Source organism: Microcaecilia unicolor, chromosome 5, assembly GCF_901765095.1.
Source record: "Microcaecilia unicolor chromosome 5, aMicUni1.1, whole genome shotgun sequence".
In the NCBI taxonomy this organism is placed as follows: Eukaryota; Metazoa; Chordata; class Amphibia; order Gymnophiona; family Siphonopidae; genus Microcaecilia; species Microcaecilia unicolor.
In genome coordinates, this window is record NC_044035.1 from 20,498,614 (window position 1) to 20,523,039 (window position 24,426).

At 43.4% G+C, this 24,426-nt stretch overlaps 1 protein-coding gene and 1 long non-coding RNA gene across 3 annotated transcripts in view; one reads left to right on the forward strand and one right to left on the reverse strand.

Moving 5' to 3' along the window:
• Positions 1-24,426, reverse strand: part of VTI1A (vesicle transport through interaction with t-SNAREs 1A) — a 673,595-nt gene that overhangs the window by 290,777 nt on the left and 358,392 nt on the right. The window contains exons 6-7 of one of the 2 annotated variants that reach the window (XM_030202729.1): positions 15,697-15,767; positions 13,077-13,138 (exon numbers count right to left, since the gene is read on the reverse strand). In XM_030202729.1, the coding sequence (XP_030058589.1) occupies positions 13,077-13,138; positions 15,697-15,767 (133 nt within the window). Of the gene's footprint in view, positions 1-13,064; positions 13,139-15,696; positions 15,768-24,426 lie in introns of both variants that reach the window. The other variant, XM_030202730.1, reaches the window with a different exon arrangement.
• Positions 728-16,999, forward strand: LOC115469935. The gene is made up of 3 exons (XR_003942090.1): positions 728-739; positions 9,474-9,476; positions 16,891-16,999. It is a non-coding gene; the product is annotated as an uncharacterized LOC115469935 (long non-coding RNA).

The window sequence follows — 24,426 nt, forward strand, 5'->3', positions numbered from 1 at the left end:
TGGGAAAGACCAAAGGTCCATCTAGCCCAGCATCCTGTCACCGACAGTGGCCAATCCAGGTCAAGGGCACCTGGCACGCTCCCCAAACGTAAAAACATTCCAGACAAGTTATACCTAAAAATAGCCCTGACAAAATAGCCTTGTAACAAAATAACCCTTGACATTTCACACCCTAACAAAATGGCCCCTCCCACAAAATAACCCTTGACAAAACAACCCCCTAAGAAAAAATAACACATCACATACAATATAATAAACTACAACTGAAATCTTCACTGATAAAGACTCCTACCAGCATTCGACTGCATAAAGCATACGTAAATTTATTTATTTATTTGTAGCATTTGTATCCCACATTTTCCCACCGATTTGCAGGCTCAATGTGGCTTACATTTGCCGTAATGGCGGTTGCCATTTCTGGGTAGCAAAATTACAAATGGTGTTGCGTTCAGTTGCATACATACATGGAACAGATCATGGTATATATATATATATATATATATATATATATATATATATGTATATGTATATATATATACACCATGTGCATACATACATGGTAAAGAAGAATACATTGTGGTAGTGTGTATTGGTTCCTGCGTGATAGATAGGATTGTAACATACATTAGGTCATCGGCTGTAGAGAAGCCATATTCAACATAGGATTAAAGTGAAAGAGGTTAGTCAGTCAAGTGATAAGAGTTCGATTTTTCTAGATCATGTGTAGTCTTATTATTTAGTGTTGAGGATGAATGTTGGTCTGCCTTCTTGAATAGAGCAGTTTTCAGTAGCCTTCGGAAGATAGTTAAATCTTGCGTTGTTTTTATGGCCTTTGGTAGTGCGTTCCATAGCTGCGTGCAAACATAGGAGACACTGGTTGTGTACGTGGATTTATATTTTAATCCTTTACAGTTGGGGTAGTGGAGATTGAGGAATGAGTGTGTTGATCTTTTTGCGTTCCTAGTAAATAAACAAAATTCTATAGCTACAAACTGGTATTCATGATCTGTTCTGCTATTTAAAGAAACTATTCTTCCATCAACATGCTAATTTAAAAAAAACACAATATTGTCATCATTTTCATAGTCTTACCAACCTTATCCTGTTTGGTAAGGTAAGAATTTTAGGGAAAAAATACAGTCCCATATTCTGGGCAGCCTGATCGGGCCCTTTTGTCGTGTGGCTAACTTGTCAAGGGTTATATTATGGACAGGCTGTTTTGACAGTGGCTGTTATGTCAGGGACTATTATGTCGGGAGCTTTTTTTGTTTGGAGCTTTTTTGTCAGGGCTATTTTGACCAGGTACCCTGGAGTACATATAGCCGAATGAAAGGATGTTCAGGTTACACCACATCTTGTCATACTCAACCTCTACTGCAAGACAAAGGAATGTAGAGCTCAGTATGGTTCACTTACGCCAGAAACATCCAGCATGTGACCCTTGGGTCAGATCCGGCTCCACCTGACCTTGTGATGCAGGCCAGAGATTTTTTAGCAAAACACTTTTTACTTCATTAGCTAGCATGGTTATTTTGAGGCATTCTGTAGCTATTTGGTGGAGATAAGGTCACAGTTTCAAAACAGATTCATAACATTTTGGTGAATATATAAATCATGCTGTAACAGGTTAGATTATTCACATGGCCCTCGTACATGGGGATTTCTAATCATTTGGCCCATTATTGAAATGACGGATGCTCACCTTATGAGCTCATCTCAAAAAAGAATCCATTTTCACTTTGGAGAAATTAGTTAGTAATTTTTTTTTAACTAGTACATTAAAACAGTGGTGTCATTTGCTCTCTGTTGTACTTAATTTTGCATGAAATAGGACAGATGTGGTGACAATTGAGAATTATCTGCCTTTCCAGGTTTACAAATCTGCTCAACACAGAACAGCATAAATATAAAAAAAACAGAACCAACAACAAACCTCCCTATCCTAAACAGCCTCACTAAAACGAATAAAATCACAACTTCAAGTTAAGACAATGTGATAATATGAATGAATACAGGAATGCTAGCTGCTGGACAGCGGACTACTCACCCAAAGGAAAAATATCACTCAACAACTCTAGGAGAAGAAGCAAACCTTAAAACTAGAGCCGGTAGTGGAAGGAGGGGCTGGTGGTTGGGAGGCGGGACTAGTGCTGGGCAGACTTATATGGTCTGTGCCAGAACCGGTGGTGGGAGGCGGGGCTGGTGGTTGGGAGGCGGGGATAGTGCTGGGCAGACTTATACGGTCTGTGCCCTGAAAAGGTCAGGTACAAATCAAGGTAAGGTATACACAAAAAGTAGCACATGTGAGTTTATCTTGTTGGGCAGACTGGATGGACCGTGCAGGTCTTTTTCTGCTGTCATCTACTATGTTACTATGTGTAAAGGCTAGGGAAGTGCTTAAGAAGCTAAAAAAAAAAAAAATAAAACTTTAGTCTGAAAGCTATGGAAATAATTCTCAAGAAATTACAAAATGTGGCTGAACAGAAACGGTTTGCGGTATTAAGGAGACTGCATTGGCTTATGGTTCAGGTTTGAATTTTCTTTAAAGTTTGTATGCTGGTTTTTAGATCTATTTTTGGTCAGTATTCTAGATATATCAGTCAGAAATTCATCGGTGTCATCTCCTACTTATCTCCTTCTGCACTATCCTTCCTGCAGGAATCTAAAGTACGAGTCAATCTACGCTTCTTCCTTTTCGTTCATCAGCCCGCACTCCTGGAATGCTTTGCCGAGACTACTGAAAGAGACAACGGATCACCAGACATTTAAAACATTACTAAAGACTTATTTGTTTAGTAAAGCTTATCCCAAAGACCTCATTACTTTTTAATCCCCTATTTCCGTTTTGACTGATTTCCCGTTTTTTGCCTTATGTCTGCTTCCCTTTTGTTGCTTCTGTTTTCCCATCCGTATTCTCCTATTTATTTATTTATTGCATTTGTATCCTACATTTTCCCACCTTTTTGCGGGCTCAGTGTGGCTTACAATATATTATGAGTAATGGAAATACAATTTGTTACAACTTGGTTATGGATTACATTGTGAAGAGTTATGCGAGACAATCAAAGTATCGTTAAGGAATATAACAATGGAACAAAACCGTAAAACATTGGAGAGACACAACGGGAAGCTAAAAGGACAATATTAAGACACGAAGACATATGGTATACATATTTCTGTGAATAAAGGTATGGGTGAGGTAAGATAACTGGGGATGAGAGTTCAGAAGTGGATGTATTTAGCTGCTTTCATTACTGTATTTGTTAATTTTCTATAATTATTATATCCTGCTGTATTATGTTTTGATGTATTAACTTTGTTAGCCACATTAAGCCCGCACAAGCTGGAAAATATGGGATACAAGCAGTGGTGTGCTGGAGCCGGGACTCACAGGCTCGCAAGAGCCGGTTGTTAAGTTTTTAAGAATTTTGGGAGCCGGTTGTTAAAGTAGGGCCCTCCATGGCTACTTTAACAACTGGCTACCAAAATGTGGGCTTGGGCCCCCTGCTGAATTCTCTTTTACTTTGCTGGTGGGGATGCTGAGCCCTGCCAGCCAAGTAAATAGACTACTGCTGCTTCCCACTCCTTGTTTCCAGCTCTGAGCAGCAGGCTGGGACTTCTCCAGCATGTGAAAGAAGTTCCAGCATGCTGCTCAAAGCAAGACGTTGGGAGTGGTGGCAGTCCATTTATTGGTTGCCAGCAAAGGTATGCCTAGCGTGCCCACACGAAGGGAGGGAGGAGAGAGAGGCAAGTATTGCTCCCCCCCACCACCCGGCCACCCCTGGCCTTTCCAACTGCAGAGCTGGCTACGTCAGGAGAAAGAGCCTGTTGTTAAAAAATTTACCAGCACACCCCTGGATACAAGTGAACCAAATAAATATTATGTCTTTCCCAGAGCACGTTACTACTGATAAATTGATTTTGCATTTCCCATCAGTTAAAGGGATCAAATATAGCAGATATGCTAACCTGATATACAACTCCTTCGCATTATGTTTCAGAGCAGAAAAGAATTATTTATGCATTCAAAAAAAAGGACTTGTTTAAGAAATTTGTATTAGAACATTATATTATGTATATTTTCTTTTCTTTTGGTTTTTTGTTTTAATTGTACGACTAGCTTCCTTATCATTATCCACGAAGAACCAGTTTTGGCATTATGCTGAATAAAATAAATAAATATTGTATGGTAAATTTTCACAAAAGGTTCAATAAAAGAAGAGCAACCAAAATGATAAAGGGGATGGAACTCCTCTCGTATGAGGAAAGGCTAAAGAGGTTAGGGCTGCTCAGCTTGGAAAAGAGACAGATGAGGGGGGATATAATTGAGTGGTGTAGAACGAGTAGAAGTAAATCGATTTTTTACTCGTTCCAAAAGTACAAAGTCTAGGGGACAATCGAGGAAGTTACATGGAAATACTTTTCAAATAAATAGGAGGAAATATTTTTTCATGCAATGAATAGTTAAGCTCTAGAACTCTTTGCCGGAGGATGTGGTAACAGCGGTTAGCATATCTGGGTTTAAAAATGGTTTGGACAAATTCTTGGAGGAAAAGTCCATAGTCTGCTATTGAGACACACATGGGAAGCAACTGCTTGCCCTGGGATTGGTATAACGGAATGTTGCTACTAATTGGGTTTCTGCCAGGTACTTGTGACCTGGCTTGGCGACTGTTTGGAAAACAGGACACTGGGCTAGATGGACCATTGGTCTGACCCAGTATGGCTACTCTAATGTTCTTATGTTCTTAATAATTCACTTGACCTCTTAACACTGGGGAGTGGACTAGAATGGAGCAGCAGCTTTGTAGTGATTAGAGCAGTGGGTTGAGAACCAGGGAAGCTCGGATTCAAATTCCACTCCTCCAACTGACACTCCGTTGCTTCAGGGTCAGTTTACACTGGGAAATGCCTAATGTACTTGTATTTAACTTGTTTCGTGCTTGGATTTGTAAAAGTGAGAAATCATATCTAAAATCCAAATCCAAACTCACATTCTAGGGCTGAGAAACTTTGTGTCTAGCTGAAGATTTTTTTTTTTTTTTTAAAGAATAACAACAAACATTCCCTGGCTAGATCTTAATTGCTGAGAGGGAGTACACTAAGCAACACCGGTTCCAAGATATTTTGCTCCAACACCGCTGAGTGTTTTCAGTGTAAGAGTGAAACGTTTAAAAACAATTTATAAAGAATCAAGCAGGGATGAGGCCTTGTCCCACCAGTCTTCTAGCAGCATGTTGCGTATTCCTTCACGTTGTCCAGGGAGTGGTAACTTCAGAAGGGTTTAGCACCCCTGATCATTTTGGAAAGTTGGTTCTAGGAATTTACTGTACATAGATTAGTGTGCCTTAAAAAAATGTAGTGTGCACAATGGTGAAATTTCTTATCATCTGCTCATTTCATTTCCTTGATTCCTGCTAGACCAGTTCAGATGGATGGAATGTGCTGCTCAAACAGGAGGCAGAAGTATTTTCAGAAACACCATCAGTATAAGGAGAGATGCAGCCCTGGAACTTGCTAGTATACTACTGACACAGCAGATCTGAGAAACTTGAGCAACGTTGTAATAAACACACAGAAACCAAATCTCCTAGGATTGGGAAAATTCCACTGAGCTTCCCAAAGGATAAAACTAATGGCCCAACTTAAGTGCTGGAAGATATTGAGAAGAATAATCAAATGCCTTAATCTTCAAGGGAAGGTCCTGGACTGGTCTACAGAGATCATGGAAAGGAAATCAACAGGTAAGAACAAATCTAACTTTCCTTATCATCCTGCTGGATCAATCCAGATGAGTGAGACATACCCAAAGCTTTAAGACCTTAGGTAAGTGGAAGACAAGGCTCCTTCAAAAGCTGCTTCTCCTTAACCCAAACATCAAACTTGACAATCTAAGGGAGGAGAACAGCAATGATGACGTTGACACTCTGAATCTACACCATCCTGGAGTCCCTCCAGCTTGTCATCCACAGTTTCATAGAGTTGGGCCTAAGGCCTGATGGACTACTTCCTCCAAATCCACCAATATGATGATCCAATGACCTCTTTAATCCATCAGATCGTGGATTTGAAACTGCTGCAATCCAATGTGGCCAATTGAGCAGAGCATATACCAAAGACAGTTTGTAAGTTCAAGTTCAATTTATTTGATATTACCACAAATTTTCAAAAGAGAGAAGTCTAAGCTGTTTACAATATACTTGGGTAAGGTGTGATGGCTCTAAAAGGACAAACCTGCTCAATGTAGGTGTAGGTCAGAGCCAACTTCTTGCTAAGAAGAATGGTGAAGCGATATTTGGCAACAAAGAATACCTGACTGGTAAGAAAATGGGTTCAACAAGAGGCAGAAAAAAGAGATCACTATGCAAAAGGACCAACAAAACAGAATGTGCCTAGCTGACCAGAAAGCTACCTAGAAAGACCTTCCTCAGAAACACACTCCCCAAGAGGAATGGCTCCAAGGGTGGTCCTGAGAAGGTGAGCGGAACCCACATAAACTCACCAAGGGACTCCCTGGCTGTCAGAGAGAAATGAAACCATCTAATCCTCCACAAATAACAAAGAACAATGCAAGGCCCTCTGTGTATATCATCAGGAGATCCCTGACTCTTAGCCCCTGTCACAGACCAGAACCAATATATTCTTCCCAAGAGTACTGAGGACCAGGCCACTGTTGAGATTCCCTGATGAAGCAACAGTCTAAAATGAAGGAAAAGCCATCCAACATACAAGCATACACCAAGTCCCATCCAGGGGACCAAATTGGACCTGACTCAGGCCCCAAGACAGTTGCCAAGAGGTTCTGCCAAGTGTCTAACTAGACTGGTCTACCATGCTCTGTGATAACAACTCAAGGTCTTCATGACCAGAAATGGGGGGGATGGTCAACTATCCAACTCAGAATTCAGCTGATGAAAAGCCATGAGGAAAAAAAAAATAGAGTGAACCTTTCAAGGCCCACTGTAAAATTAATACCTTATAACCCAATTTTGCTAGACTTCCTCCTAAGCAGTTTTGGTAATCCAAGATGCTGACAAGATGAAGACCAGGTGGCTTGAGTGCACTATCATCACCTAGAATACTCAATCTCAGCTCTTAATTCCTTGCTCCAGAATAATATGACAGAGGAAGACTGATATGCAGGAAGTGCAGACAGTATCTCAGCCTGGCACTCTGCCCACTGATGGAGCCAAATTAACTCTATTGATATAGTTGTACTCTATATGACGCCCCCCCCTCCCCAAGCCAATGTGGTGGCATTATCAGCCAGCATCTAGAAAGCACCCCCATCACAAGCAGAAGAGACCTGTCTTCCAAACTAGGTGGCTGGAGCTCTATGAAACAAGCACTGCCCCATCTCCAAGTCCATACATCCCTAACAAGAGAAGAAGGGCCACTACCAAGAGAGTGTCCTCCTGAAAGACCTCCAAAGACCTGACTGCCATACCTCTAAATCCAAGGTGAGTCTCTGGACAGCATGCCCTACTTAAGGGAAAGGGAAATGGGACTTGATATACCGCCTTTCTGAGGTTTTTGCAACTACATTCAAAGCGGTTTATATATATTCAGGTACTTACTTTGTACCAGGGGCATCGGAGGGTTAAGTGACTTGCCCAGAATCACAAGGAGCTGCAGTGGGAATCGAACTCAGTTCCCCAGGATCAAAGTCCACTGCACTAACCACTAGGCTACTCCTCCCCCATGTAGGCTCTAGGCCAAAACCCAGCTCCAGGTCTGCTGTTCAGGAACCGAAGGAATGAAAAATCTTCAGTTTTTGGTACCTAATGAGAAGAACAAGCAAGATGCAGAGACGGCAGCTCATACAATCTGTCTTCTACTTCAAAACCTGGGCACATGTCAGTACTGCACTGGAACTCTTCCACTGATACCGAATGGATCAGAGAGGAACTACATTATTCTTCTCCTAACCTACTACCAGCCAGGGTTCATGAACTCTCAGGTACTCAGCACAGCTTGACATATTGAATTGGATCACTAAAAACTTAGGGGGTCTTTTCCTAAGGCGCACTCACGTTTTTGGAGCGCTAAAATTGTAGGCGCTAAACGTTAGAGATGCCAAAGCATTCCTATGGGCGCCTCTAACATTTAGCGCGCCCACAATTTTTAGCGCGCACTAAAAATGTGAGTGCGCCTTAGTAAAAAGATCAGCATGCACATTCCTGGGTCTTCACCTCCCAAGCTGTAAAGGTCTAAAATACAAACTAATACATGCATCCAGCTTTTCCTACGTAGCCACGCAGCTGTGGAATGCATCGCCACTTGACCTGAAAACTATTCACGACCTAATCAACTTTCGAAAATCACTAAAGACTTTTCTTTTCAACAAGGCATACCATAATAATCAATAATAGGAATTCTAACACATCACTACTTACTTGATATTCTGTTTTCTTATATACCGAATTGCTTACATTGTCTAGGGTTGGTCCCGAGTCCAGCTAACAGAGGCAGTGGGTTCCCAAAGAATACAAAGAATCCACACGAGTTTGGATATATAAAGTATATTATATTTGCAGATATGTATAGGCTTACAGCACTTAGAACAGGTAACTGGTACAGGGCTGTATCTGTGTGTGTTTAGGGAGAGAAAGAAAGGATAGGGTGTTTGTTCAGAGGAAGGGAGAAGCCTTGGGGTTGTGCTGCAAGAGGTATATATGTGTGCAGAGGGAAAGGAAGAGAGAGAAAGAAGTAGTGCATGCAGAGCCCGGTGTGCTCTGCTTGCAGGGAGATGTAAGTACCCAAGACTGTAAAGAATTCTTACAACTATGGGATCTACAAGGACAAAATACACAACCAACACACAAAAAAAGTCACACATTAGACATCATAACACACAAATTTGACCACGACGCAACTGTTACACTAACAAACACTAATTGGTCACCCATACTGTGGTCAGACCAAAGCACATATTACCCTCCAATGGAGAATGAAAGACTTACCTAACATACAACTATGTACACTATATGTCTAGGCGCCTAATAATGCCCTTTTTCCCATTGTCTCTTCCTAATGTTTCTATGTTTTGTCCCATTGTTATACTACCAACGATATTCGAATGCCTCGCACAACTCTGTTCAATGTAATCCATAACTTAGTTGTAACAAATGTATTTCTATTATTCAAGTCTTATTGTAAGCCACACTGAGCCCGCAAATAGGTGGGAAAATGTGGGATACAAATGCAACAAATAAATAAATAAATAAATACAAACATGAAAAACCTACACCAAAGAGGAAAAATAGATCCGGTTAAATTCTGGCAACAAATCTACATCGACGGATGGACAATAAAGACAGACACAATCCAGTTCCTCTCAGAATGGGATAACAGATGTAAATTAATACTAGACAACATCGCCCCAATCCAAACCAGAACCTCGCACAGAAAGAACTCAATACCATGGTTCAATGAAGAACTGAAAAAAGTCAAAACACAAGTTAGGAAACTAGAACGTGCATGGAATAAAAAGAAAGATGATCCCACTCTCAACGCTTGGAAGCAACTCCGAAGAAAATATAAATATACCATAAGACAAACCAAAAGACAATACTACAAAACTGAAATTAGCCAAATTACAAAGACACACACAAACTCTTCCAACTCGTGAATAAACTATTAGATACTACTCCAGTTACCAACAACAGCAAAGACACACCAGGAGCTGACGACTTGGCGAAGTACTTTAAGGAGAAAATCATACAACGACGACTTAAAATACCTGTCAGCCCCATCGACTACACTTCACTCCTAGAATGCCTAGACCCAGACCCTGGAGTTTACCCAGCAGACAGGATCTGGACTGAATTCACAATACTACCGGAAGACCTCATCTTACAAACGCTTAAAGATTCGCCAAATCTCATTGCAAATTAGACATTTGCCCAAACAACCTCATGAAGTCAGCCCCTTAATAATTTATAACGGACCTAACAAACCACCTAAACTTTATGTTACAAAACGGACTCTTCCCAATGGAGAAAGGTAACATTTTACTCACCCCTCATACCCAAGGATGCAAAGAAAAATGTCAGTGAACTAACGAACTATAGACCAGTAGCATCCATTCCCTTAATTACCAAAATAACAGAAGGTATGGTGACCAAACAACTTACAGAATATCTAAACAAGTTCTCAGTATTACACGATTCCCAATCAGGATTCCGCGCCAATCACAGCACCGAAACCGTATTAGTCACACTCATGACAAAACTCAAACAACTGATTGCACACGGGAATAACATACTACTGTTACAATTCGACATGTCAAGCGCATTTGATATGGTTGACCATGGAATTTTATTACACATCCTTGAATACTTCGGCATCGGAGGTAACGTTCTCAACTGGTTTAAGGGGTTCCTAACGACACGCTCTTATCAAGTGACATCAAATTCGGCTACATCAGCTACATGGACACCTGAATGCGGCGTTCCACAGGGAACCCCTCTCTCACCGACCATATTCAACCTAATGATGACACCCTTGGCCAGACTACTATCGAATCAGAACTTAAACCCACATATATATGCTGCCGATGTAACAATCTTCAACCCATTCAAACAAGATCTAAGGGAAATCTCCAATGAAATCAAGCAAAGCCTACACATCATGAACTCCTGGGCAGATGCATTTCAGCTGAAACTAAACACAGAAAAAACCCAATGCCTTGTACTCACCTCGCAATACAATAAGAATAAATTCACTACCATCAACACACCTAAACTAAACCTACCAGTCTCGGACACCCTAAAAATTCTTGGAGTCACCATCGATCGACACCTAACACTTGAGAATCATGTGACAAACATAACCAAAGACATGTTTCACTCAATGTGGAAACTAAAAAGAATTAAACCATTTTTTCCAAGGTCCGTCTTCTGCAATCTGGTACAATCACTAGTAGTCATCTGGACTATTGTAATTCACTATACGCTGGTTGCAAAGAGCAAATACTTAAAAAAACTCCAGACAGCCCAGAACACAGCAGCCAGATTAATATTCGGCAAATCAAAATATGAATGCGCGACACCCCTACGAGAAAAACTACACTGGCTCTCACTTAAAGAACGCATCACGTTCAAATTTTGTACCCTAGTCCACAAGATCATCCATGGAGACGCCCCAGCCTACATGTCAGACCTAATAGAACTACCACCCAGGAACGCAATAAAATCTTCTCGCACATTCCTCAATCTTCATCCTCCCAATTGTAAAGGTCTGAAATACAAATTGTTGCATGCATCTACCTTTTCCTATATGAGCGCACAGCTATGGAGCGCACTACCACGCAACTTGAAAACAGTCCATGAACTGGCCAATTTCCGCAAACTACTGAAAACTTATCTCTTCGACAAGATTTATCACAAAGATCAACACATGTAACTGTATAATCTTTAATATATATAGGAATGTCTTATAACGTCTTTTGCTGTAATACAACCATGTACTTCACCACCATGTAACCCTAACCCTCCATAAACCAAATGTATATTCTTTTCTACTTCCAATATCCACGATGAATTGTAAGCCACATTGAGCCTGCAAAGAGGTGGGATAATGTGGGATACAAATGCAATAAATAAATAAATAAAAGACGCCCTTAAAGCCTAGACTGATTGCTTTCCTAAAATCAGATACTAAGGTGGTCAAGGCTGTCTCGGTACTATAACAAGGCCTAAAGCCTGACTGGGATTTAAGGTGGACTGGAGAAAATCTGTTGCTTATTCCTGGGATTAGTAACATAAAATCTGATTTTTACTCTTTTGGGATCTTGCCAGGTACTTGTGACCTTGATTAGCCACTATTGAACAGCACACTGGGCTTGATGGACCTTTGCTCTGACCTAGTATGGCAAAGCTTATGTTCTTATCCCTATAGCAGCACCAAATGTATAGCTTTCTTTAAATGCTGTGGCTAGCGTTAAAAAATCACAAAACAAACAAACAAACAAGCTCACTGTTGATTTATTTATTTGTATCCCACATTTTCCCACCTATCTGCAGGCTCAATGTGGCTTACATAATACCGTAGAGGCGATCGCCATTTCCGGAAACAAATACAGAGAGTTGTTGTGGACGAATAAGGTTCATGTGTTATAGACACATTTTTTTTATTTAAATATCAACCCAAAAGCAGTTGGATCCCTATTTGCCATAACTTCAGGATAAGCCCCTAAATTAATATGTACCATTAATCTTATGGTCCAGACTTACAGAAGTGGTACTACTACTACTTAACATTTCTAGAGCACTACTAGGGTTACGCAGCGCTGTACAAATTAACAACTAAGGACGGTCCCTGCTCAGAAGAGCTTACAATCTAAAGGACGAAATGTCAAGTTGGGGTAGTCTAGATTTCCTGAGTAGAGGTGTTGTGATTAGGTGCCAAAAGCGACATTGAAGAGGTGGGCTTTGAGCAATGATTTGAAGATGGGTAGGGAGGGGGCCTGGCGTATGGACTCAGGGAGTTTGTTCCAAGCATGGGGAACAATGCTTACAATGCCTTACAATGTTAGAGAACGACATTACAGAATCAGAAATCCTATCGGCTATTAAGGATCTCCCAACAGTTAAAGCCCCTGGAAACAATGTTAAATTTTACTCAGCATTTTCAGATATTTTATTTTAAAAATTATCACAACTCTTTATTGCTTCATGACTCCTCTCCAAAGGGTTCCTTTTTAGATTCCAACATAGTGTTCAGCCCTAAACCTGATAAAGATCACACCAAAGTTTTATCAGGCCACAGAACTGTAGAGCCACAATTAAATGATCTCTTCTTTCTAAATCCAAATTCCTGGTGTTAGAATGTGATTCAGATAAAAATATGAGAAGCACTGAAGGCCCCTCATGCAGCTTCCAGTCCACAGTTGACACATCTTGAACATCCTATTGCATCTGAACTAGCATGAACGTCAAAACGCAATTGCAACAAAGGAAGATGCCAAACAATTCAATTGCAACAAAGGAAGATGCCAAACAATTGTGCCCAGCAATGCAAACCAACTGTATTAAAAAAAAAAAATAATGGCAGGTCCCTACCTTGCTCCTTACCTTCGCAACATTCCTGTCAGAATCCTGGAACTTTTCCCCAAGTTGGCATCCGTTTCTCGAAGCTAATAAGGAAGGAGATGAAAGCTATATTAAAATAAAATATTTCCTGCAAACTATGCATGAGAACATGTCACAAGCTCAAAGATGACTAACTTGAGCTACATTTCCATGCTTGGAAGAAACAAGCTTGTCCCAGGATTGGTAGCATGGAATGTTGCTGCTAATTGGGTTTCTGCCAGGTACTTGTGACCTGGCTTGGCCACTGTTTAGAAAGCAGGATACTAGTCTAGATGCACCATTGGTCCATCTAGGTGCAAACTAAATGAAAATTCTTCCCCCTTGAAGACAGGTCCGTTAACAATTACTAGCCTGGCAGAATCTGAGGCTGCTACCTCTTACTTCTAAAAGTGAGCAACAGGGAACGATCTCCCTATTAGGATCTACTAAATACTTGCAAATGGCATAGACTGGTAACAGAGATCAGTGAGACTCAACTGGCTACTGGGAAGCCTAGATATGTCATTTTGGTGTTTATGTAACATCATATACTATGTTAGCATGTTATGTGATGCTGGGCTCGATGATCAAGTAGAATGAGCAACCTTAGTACCTTCTTATGTTCTTAAGGTCTTTATGTGGAGGTGAAAGATAATAACATATCCTTCAATTGTGCTTATAATCAAAAGGCTGAGCTGTACTGTTCAAACTAATAACAGAAAAAAAAAATAAGCAAAAATATATCGGTCTGCATCAGCGCGATTACACAGTGGGTTTGCTCTGCATAGAAACTCTGATTCTCCATCACCTTAAGACAGTAGTGTTGATATGCTGAATTGACCCCTGAGGCAAGCGTTATTTTATTAGTGTTGGGACACCTGTACCATTTTTGACTGCTCTTGGTGCTTCTTTTTACGGACTGTTTGTGTTTTGTACTTTCACCCTCTCCGCAGTATGCTTCTATTTTTTTAATTCCATTTTAATTTTCAAGGTATCAAGCTGAAGTAAGGTAAAGGAAAGTGAGGTAAGATCATAATATCTAAAACCATTGGAGATCCTACTTTTTGAGTTTTACTGTTGCCATATAAGTTAACCAATGTTTTATTCATTTTTTTCTTCTTTTGATATACCGCATTTCTGTGGGTAGAACCAAAGCGGTTTACATATATTATATGCAGGTACTAACCACGCTAAGGAGCACTAGCGTTTTTAGCACATGCTAATGATTAGCGCTCGCTAAACACTAAGTCGCCCAAAGGAAGATATGGGTGACTTTAGCGTTTATTGTGTGCTAAAAACACTAGCACGCCTTAGCAAACATGGCCCTAAGTCTATACCCGGGGCAATGGAGGCTTAAGTGACTTGCCCAGAGTCACAAGGAGCTGCAGTGGGAATCAAACCCAGTTCCCCAGGTTCTCAGGCCACTGCACTAACCATTAGGCTATGCCTCCACTATATGAGTAGGTATTCTGAATACACGGGGAAAGGTTTTATTAAAATTTTACTAAGTATTTTTGGAAGTATGATGTACAGTAAATGAATTGAACTGGTTTGAATTTAGTTTCTGTTTAGGCTCACAAGATTAGCTCCTAGAAATGAAGAAAAAAGTGTTCTACATGAGCTGATAAGAAAGATAGCAGAGGAAAAGAACATAAGAACTGGGTCAGACCAAAAATTCCATCAAGTCCACTATCCTGTTTCCAAATGTGGTCAATGCTGGTCAGAAGTACATAACAATATCCCATAAAGAAACCAGATTCTATGCTTGAGGAGGAGGAGGAGGAGGAAGAGAATGAAGGCAGATTAACATGGGAAAGGAGGCAAAAAAAATCATCCACATATTTCCCATATTATAATCTACTATAATAAAACTCACCCTCAACGTTCTGAAGACACTGACGTCACAGCAGCCACTCAGACAGCGGTTCGTAAGTTCATGGTGGTGAAGCCACAACACTCACCATGTGTCCATGCCCCGCCCTCGCTTCACACGTGATGACGTCGAGGGCGGAACAATTACAAAACAACGAAAATGAATGAACGGGGAGGAGTAGGGAAACACGTGGAGCGTGTTTCCCTACTCCTCCTCTTCCAACGAATCGCTGCAGACTGCCTAGCAAACAAAAGCGGCCGAGGACGTGCCCAACCGAAGCCATCTCTCTCTGCCCATGTCTCCTAGCCCCGCCCTCACGTCAAACGTTATGACGTCGAGGGCGGAGACATGGCCAGAGATAGATGGCTTCAACCGACGAACCCCACAGTAACCACCGACTAAAAACGTGCCAGCTACCCTCCAACCACCCCTCCACAAATGGCCCCGCCACAATCGCGGTCGTCGTTCGACAAAGTGGTGAGTTACAGGGGAGTGGGAGAGGAGAGGGAGGACGGCCTCGAACTCGAAGGGGACGAAAGGAGGGTGTGGGACTCGGAGGACAGAGAAGGAGACAGCAACGGAGGGAGGGGAGAACCCTTGCTAGTGCCCATTTCATTTCAGGCAGAAACGGGCCTTTTTTACTAGTACTCTATAATTGTCTACGTAACTAACATTCTGAAGTAATATGGTGCATTGATCCACAAAGCCAACAGTACCATACATTGTTTCCAGTAATACATGTTGACATACCCTCTCTCGAGCTCGCTGGATCTTTTCCCTATCATGGTTCAGATTTTCCAAGATGTCTTGACCAATCTGCTCTGTAAAAAGAAATTTAAAGTAGATTAAAATACTTATGAATGCAAGCTCATCCTATTAGATCATATTACTTACTATTATTTACAATCTCTGATTTTCCCAGAATACCAAACAGCTTTGATTAATAATTTGTCTTATGCTTTCAAAAAGAGAAAGGAATAAAATGGCATATTGACTTTATGGCGTGGTCTTTAAGAAGGAGTAGAGCTTGATACAGTAATGAAATGCAGAGCGTTTCATAGGCAGTTAAGTGTTTTTCTCATTTTGAGGTACAGCTGGTCTTAGGAAAAAGGACATACAGGCCTCACCCAACTCCTCCTGCTGTTACTGATGACCTAACATAGTAACATAGTAGATGATGGCAGAAAAAGACCTGCACGGTCCACCCAGTCTGCCCAACAAGATAAACTCACGTGCCATTTTTTGTGTATACCTTACCTTGATTTGTACCTGTCTTTTTCAGGGCACAGACCGTATCAGTCTGCCCAGCACTATCCCCGCCCCCCCAACCACCCGCCCCGCACCGCCTCCCACCACCAGCTCTGGCACAGACCATATAAGTCTGCTCAGCACTATCCCCACCACCCAACCACCAGCCCTGCCTCCCACCACTGGCTAAGCTTCTGGGGATCCCTTCCTTCTGAGGATTTTTTGGCCTGGTCTCAAAAGTCATAGAACTGATGCGGTCACACTTTATTTACTTGTCTACTGACAGCCCTAATTAACCCCACCTGATCACATTGGATTCTTTTTTTTCCCCACTTTGGGCTATTAGGCCCAGAAGCGGAGCCAGGTTGACAGCGTGGGGGGCGCGAAAGCGGACTTCTGCCGATGCACATTTTCAATGCAACACGAGGAGAGAAAAAATAGGCGCCAGCAGAATGGCCGCTCCCCTGGCGACCCACCTAGCTACGCCACTGATTAGGTCACCGTGATTAGGGTTACAGAGGAGGTATGCTTAAGGCTAGTTCCAACTGGTGTCTGCCTTCCAGACACCAAGGGCCCCCTTTTACTAAGCTGCGGTAAAAAGGGGGGGCCTGTGCTGGCATCAGTATGTGTTTTTGATATGCGCTGAGGCCGCCTTTTACCACAGCAGGTAAAAGGCTGTCATTTTTTGTTTCTAAGAAACGGCCATGATGCGATAAGCGAACCACTTGCCACGCGACCATTTCAGTGGGGGAGCACTTACCGCCACCCATTGAGGTGGCGGTAAGGGCTCCCACGCCAACCCAATGGTAACTGATTACCGCTGGGTAAATACCGGTGCTACAAAACTAAAAAAATATATTTTTTGTAGCGCCAGAAATGGTGCGTGATGGGGGTAGTTCCGGATTAGCGAGCAGTAAGACAGTGTTGGGCTTACCGCCGCTTAGTAAAAGACCCCCTAAGCTACTGCGTCTAATCCTCTACGATCCAAAAAAGAGATCTCAATCCTAAGAGGAAAATGAGCAAATCTAAGTACCACAGCAGTCAAGCCTCCATCAAGAGCCACCTCTAGTGTAACAGAGCAACTGGTAAACATGATTGAAAAATACATGTATCGAAGATAACACAAAGCATAATTAACTCTTATAGAATACACAGTTCACTGGGTTGGTTAACTAAAGATATTATGCTAAAAAAGTACAAATATAAAATTAAGTTGTATTATGTGTATTAACATACATTGTGAATCATCTAGGGACAAGAGTATGCCTATTACAGATGAATGCAAGTTGCCTTGAGCTACCAATGAAAAAGCATGAGCCGAATATAAATAATATTTACTAGGGCTGTCTGCAAATCAATAGGAGGGCTTCAATTATCAGACATTAAGTTCTCTCAAGTTGCCAATTTATTTAATCTAGCTGAAAGAAGAAACCACCTGATTAAGATCAAGCCTCTTCCAACTACCAGTGTTTCAGCAATTATCAGACTATTAGTTATATGGGGAAAGGCAGAAAAGGACAGTCAAAGATTGAGAGATAATCCTACATTTATATCCCGCCTATTTCAATATAAAAATCAAAGCGGGTCGCAAAATTAAAACCTACTTATGATACATCAGTGGCATACCAAGGGGGGGGGGGGCGGTGGGGGCGGTCCGCCCCGGGTGTCAGTGTGTGTGGGGGGGTGCTTTGTCGGGGCTGCAGACTGCAGGCAGCTCTCGTCTTCTGCCTCCATCCTGTGCCTTAAAGAAAAATCTGAAAAGCGGCATGGCAGGCATGCTTTGCCTTCGTGTCTGCCCTGCCTGCTTGTAAAAGAAAGCGGCAAATCTCCTTGTCGACGTGGCTCTATAGGTCCTGAGTGTTTTGTATTCTTGGTATGCCTAGTACTGGATTTTGGAGGGGGGTGTTAAAAAATGACCGGCCCCGGGTGTCAACTACCCTAGGTACACCACTGTGATACATTAAGGCAGGAAATGACAGCAGCAGGGTGTCTAGCGCCATGGAATCAAACATGGTGATAGAAGAGAGGAAAACACTGCAAAACAAGGATACTAACAACCTATTCTAGGAATGAACACCAAACATATCTTCAACAAGATCAATCCTAACTGCAGATAGCACATATTTCTGAAAATTTTAAATGACCATTAAACATGGGTGCAACAATGCATAAATCACATAATGGTCTCCACTGCTTCAATTTTAAACATCGGTCTTGTTTACTTATAACTTTATCATATATATTTTTCCAATTGCATTAAAACTAGCTAATACTCATCTTCCCGACAAGCTGACAAACCAAAAGGGATGAATGATGGCACCGAATGGCAGACAGCATTGTGCATAAATGAACATGGCCAAAGTTATGCATCGATGAAAAGGTAATGATGTCCGTTCTGACGTTTACGGGGTCTCGTTTCCCAGTAGTACAGATGACTAGAAGAGATGGCAGTAGAGAGAATGCAGCAGTAGATCGACTATGAAGAGCCAATATAGCTCATCCATCTGAGACCACGCCAGAAAGATGAATAGCAGCTAGTTTTACGCACATTTGAAAAACATAAACATAAGAAAGCTTTATAAGTTAATTGAACCGATGATTAAAACTGAAGCAATGGAGACCATTATGTGTTTTATGCTTTGTAGCTCCCAAATAGCTGGTAGTGGGAGGCGGGGCTGGAGGTTGGGAGGTGGGGATAGTGCTGGGCAGACTTGTAAGGTCTGTGCCAGAGCTGGTGGTTGGGAGGCAGGGATAGTGCTGGGCAGACTTATACGGTCTGTGCCAGAGCTGGTGGTGGGAGGCGGGGCTGGTGGTTGGGAGGCGGGGATAGTGCTGGGCAGACTTATACGGTCTGTGCCAGAGCTGGTGGTGGGAGGCGGGGATAGTGCTGGGCAGACTTATACGGTCTGTGCCAGAGCCGGTGGTGGGAGGCGGGACTGGTGGTAGGGAGATGGGGATAATGCTGGGCAGACTTATATGGTCTGTGTCAGAGCTGGTGGTGGGAGGCTGGGCTGGTGGTTGGGAGGCAGGGATAGTGCTGGGCAGACTTATACGGTCTGTGCCCTAAAGAGCACAGGTACAAATCAAAGTAGGGTATACACAAAAAGTAGCAAATATGAGTTGTCTTGTTGGGCAGACTGGATGGACCGTGCAGGTCTTTTTCTGTCATCATCTACTATGTTACTATGTAAATAAGGTATTTTTGAAAAAAAAAATTAAAGAACTATAGTGATTAATCTTGTTAAAGATCCAAAACAAAACAGAGACGACGTTCTTGTTTATAATGTATTGGACATGTAGACTGTTGGGGCTCCTTTTACCAAGCTGCGACAACAGGGGGCTGATGTTTTACACGCGTGCCGAGGCTCCCGTTTACTGCGGTTGGTAAAAGGGAAGTCTCACCTTCCTGCAGGAAATGGCTGTGCGGCAAGTAAAGCACTTGCCGCGTGGCCATTTCAAGGGGAGCCCTTACTGCCACTCATCGAGGTGGCATAAGGGCTCCTGCGTTAACCTGGCAGTAACCAGGCAGCGCATGGCATTACCCGATTACCACAGGGTACAGACCGGTACTACAAAAATAAATAAATTCTTGTAGAGCCAAAATGATGGCGGACTAGGGGTGGGAAGTATTGCCGGGCTGCTGAGGTAGCCCAGCGGTACTTCCTGTATAGTAAAAGCAGCCCTTGGTGTTGAAGTAGGAAAAGCTCCCTGGGTTTGTGATGCTTGCAGTAGGTTGTAGAGTTTGGGAGGTGGGCATGATAAGTAAATGGGGATGACCTTCTTGTCATGGAGGGTTGGAATGCGCAGTGAAGATACCTATCCACAGTTGATGTTTTGTTTTTACTGATATAACTTCTTTGCATAATGTGTGCTTTTGAGCTTTGTTTTAGGATTTTTCAGAGCTGGTTTGGGAATTTACATGTTGATATTCTAAAGCAAATATCCAGATAAGAACAGTGCTCAGGATATTTGCTCTATCCATGCATTTTCCAGGGCTGCAGAGAGACTAGGCCGGGCCCGGGGCAAGGCCGCCCCACCTCCGACCCCCTGCTCCTGCCGCCCCCCGTGGCTGCAGTCCGTGGTCTCACCTGCCAGCATCCACGGCTCCGGGCCCCCTTCATTCAAAGTGGCAGTCGCAGATCACGCCTCTTCTGGCCTTCCCACGAGGGCGGGACACAGGGAGGAAAGGCCAGAAGAGAGGCGATCTGCGACTGCCGCTTTAAATGAAGGGGCCCAGAGCCATGGAGGCAGGCAGGTGAGACCAGGGACTGCAGCGCCGGCGGCCTGACCCCGGTGCTGGGCCCGGGGAATTTTGCCCCCCCCACCCCCCCCTCTCGGTGGCCCTGGCATTTTCTACAGCACTATACAGATAAGAGGGCAAGCTCATACATTCATACCTTCTAAACAGAAGTTACAAATTTGCTCAACAGAATTTGTGCACCCTGGAGATTACTGTAGGTACCTATGTGCCTTATAAAATAGGTGCTTTTTTCGAAAATTATAGGCACCGTGCTATGAAATTATGCCCTGACAGTAACTAGGCCACAATGAGAGTAATGGGGCTTGCATAAAATAACTCGCATTAAATCCCATAAATGCATATTAGCAAATGAAGGCCTTAGATTGTAAGCTACCTGAGGACAAAGAGAGAGGGAGGGAGGGAGGGAAGGAAGGAACTGGTGTACATCCTTCTCAATAGTTCAAGGTGAGGCACATTTAGGTACAGTACATATTTCCCTGTCCCCAGAGGGCTTACAATCTAAGGAGCCCTTTTACTAAAAGGCATTAACAATTGGGCTTAACACATTTTTAACTGAAGGGAGTTTTCTGTGCACTAAGCCCAGATTTCATGCATCAGGTATTTAGGACTTTTAAAATATTTCTTTTACATTAACGTGCAGGACTTGCAGAGAAAACTAAAATGGGAGCACTTACCACCTCCTACTTACATTACATTAACATTTCTAGACTGCCTGACCCATAGGTTCTAGGCATTTTATGATAAATTAAAAGCTAAGTACTAAGACAAACCTCGGGAATTAAAATTGTACCCTCTGATTAAGTACAACAAAGTTAGCTAACAAATCTATTACGAAAATAGTCTTCAAAAGTATCTAAAAATTATCATAATTATTCAAGTCTTCTAATTTCAAAGCAAAAGAATTCCAAATATTTGGAGCCCGAGACATCATCAGCTGCTTAAATAAACCGAATCTTAGCCCCTTACGAGAAGGCATTTCAAAGGGTGAAAAACAATGTTATTTTCTATTTATTTTTGTTACATTTGTACCCTGTGCTTTCCCACTCATGGCAGGCTCAATGCGGCTTACATGGGGCAATGGAGGGTTAAGTGACTTGGCCAGAGTCACAAGGAGCTGCCTGTGCCTGAAGTGGGAATCGAACTCAGTTCCTCAGTTCCCCAGGACCAAAGTCCACCACCCTAACCACTAGGCCACTCCGCCACTGTTGCTACTATTTGAGATTCTACATTCCACGTAGAAGTCGGCCCTTGCAGATCACCAATGTGGCCACGCAGGTTTCTGCTTCTGTGAGTCTGACGTCCTGCACGTACGTCAGACTCACAGAAACAGAAGCCTGCGCAGCCTTCTACATGGAATGTTGCTAGTGGAATAGCAACATTCCATGTAGAATCTCCAATAGTAGCAACATTTCATGTAGAATCTCCAATAGTAGCAACAAAATCTCAATAGTAGCAACATTCCATGTAGGATCTCCAATAGTATCTATTTTATTTTTGTTACATTTGTACCCTGCGCTTTCCCACTTATGGCAGGCTCAATGTGGCTTACATGGGGCAATGGAGGGTTAAGTGACTTGCCCAGAGACACAAGGAGCTGCCTGTGCCTGAAGTGGGAATCAAACTCAGTTCCTCAGGACCAAAGTCCACCACTCTAACCACTAGGCCACTCCTCCACTCCCAAGACCTTTAAACTCCACATTTGCCATTAAATAACTAGGACAGTCTCCAGTTAAATTTTGATCGTTAAGTACTCCCGCACTCTCTGCTTTATCCCAGTTAGTGTGTGTTGATGTGAACCTGCTGGCTGGATAATGTTTCGACACCCATAACATGCCCTCTCCTAAAAATATTTACAAAGAAACAAACAGGCAATTAGCAGGCACAAACTGGCACACTGCCACAAAACGCTGTAACATGTTTTTTGATAAGCCTTTTTTCACGCACTAAAGGGTATGATACATACCTGTAGCAGTTGTTCTCCGAGGACAGCAGGCTGATTGTTCTCACGACTGGGTGACGTCCGCGGCAGCCCCCACCAACCGGAAAGAAGCTTCGCGGGACGGTCGGCACGCAGGGCACGCCCACCGCGCATGCGCGGCCGTCTTCCCGCCCGTGCGCGACCGCTCCCGCCAGTTGAATGACTAGCAAAAAGATGAAACACACAACTCCAAAGGGGAGGAGGGAGGGTAGGTGAGAACAATCAGCCTGCTGTCCTCGGAGAACAACTGCTACAGGTATGTATCATACCCTTTCTCCGAGGACAAGCAGGCTGCTTGTTCTCACGACTGGGGTATCCCTAGCTCTCAGGCTCACTCAAAACAATAACCCAGGTCAATTGAACCTCGCAACGGCGAGGGTACAACAGAAATTGACCTACGAAGAACAACTAACTGAGAGTGCAGCCTGACCAGAATAAATTCGGGTCCTGGAGGGTGGAGTTGGATTTACACCCCAAACAGATTCTGCAGCACCGACTGCCCGAACCGACTGTCGCGTCGGGTATCCTGCTGGAGGCAGTAATGAGATGTGAATGTGTGGACAGATGACCACGTCGCAGCCTTGCAGATCTCTTCAATAGTGGCTGACTTCAAGTGGGCCACCGACGCTGCCATGGCTCTGACACTATGAGCCGTGACATGACCCTCAAGAGTCAGCCCAGCCTGGGCGTAAGTGAAGGAAATGCAATCTGCTAGCCAATTGGAGATGGTGCGTTTCCCGACAGCGACCCCTAGCCTGTTAGGGTCGAAAGAAATAAACAATTGGGCGGACTGTCTGTTGGGCTGTGTCCGCTCCAGATAGAAGGCCAATGCTCTCTTGCAGTCCAATGTGTGCAACTGACGTTCAGCAGGGCGGGTATGCGGCCTTGGGAAGAATGTTGGCAAGACAATTGACTGGTTAAGATGGAACTCCGACACCACCTTCGGCAGGAACTTTGGGTGGGTGCGGAGCACTACTCTGTTGTGATGAAATTTGGTATATGGAGCATGAGCTACTAGGGCTTGAAGCTCACTGACCCTACGAGCTGAAGTAACTGCCACCAAGAAAATGACCTTCCAGGTCAAGTACTTCAGATGGCAGGTATTCAGTGGCTCAAAAGGAGGTTTCATCAGCTGGGTGAGGACGACGTTGAGATCCCATGACACAGTAGGAGGCTTGATAGGGGGCTTTGACAAAAGCAAGCCTCTCATGAATCGAACGACTAAAGGCTCTCCAGAGATGGCTTTACCTTCCACACGATAATGGTAAGCACTAATCGCACTAAGGTGATTCCTTACTGAGTTGGTCTTGAGGCCAGACTCTGATAAGTGCAGAAGGTATTCAAGCAGGTTCTGTGCAGGGCAAGAGCGAGGTTCTAGGGCCTTGCTCTCACACCAAACGACAAACCTCCTCCACTTGAAAAAGTAACTCTTTTTAGTGGAATCCTTCCTAGAGGCAAGCAAGACCCGGGAGACACCCTCAGACAGACCCAACGCAGCGAAGTCTACGCCCTCAACATCCAGGCCGTGAGAGCCAGGGATTGAAGGTTGGGGTGCAGCAACGCTCCGTCGTTCTGCGAAATGAGAGTCGGAAAACACTCCAATCTCCACGGTTCTTCTGAGGACAACTCCAGAAGAAGAGGGAACCAGATCTGACGGGGCCAAAAGGGCGCTATCAGAATCATGGTGCCGCGGTCTTGCTTGAGCTTCAGTAAGGTCTTCCCCACCAAAGGTATGGGAGGATAAGCATACATGAGGCCGGTCCCCCAATGAAGGAGAAAGGCATCTGACGCTAGCCTGCCGTGTGTCTGAAGTCTGGAACAGAACAGAGGCAGCTTGTGGTTGGTCTGAGAGGCGAAAAGATCCACCGAGGGGGTGCCCCACTCTCGGAAGATCTTGCGTACCACTCTGGAATGGAGCGACCACTCGTGCGGTTGCATGACTCTGCTCAGTCTGTCGGCCAGACTGTTGTTTACGCCTGCCAGGTATGTGGCT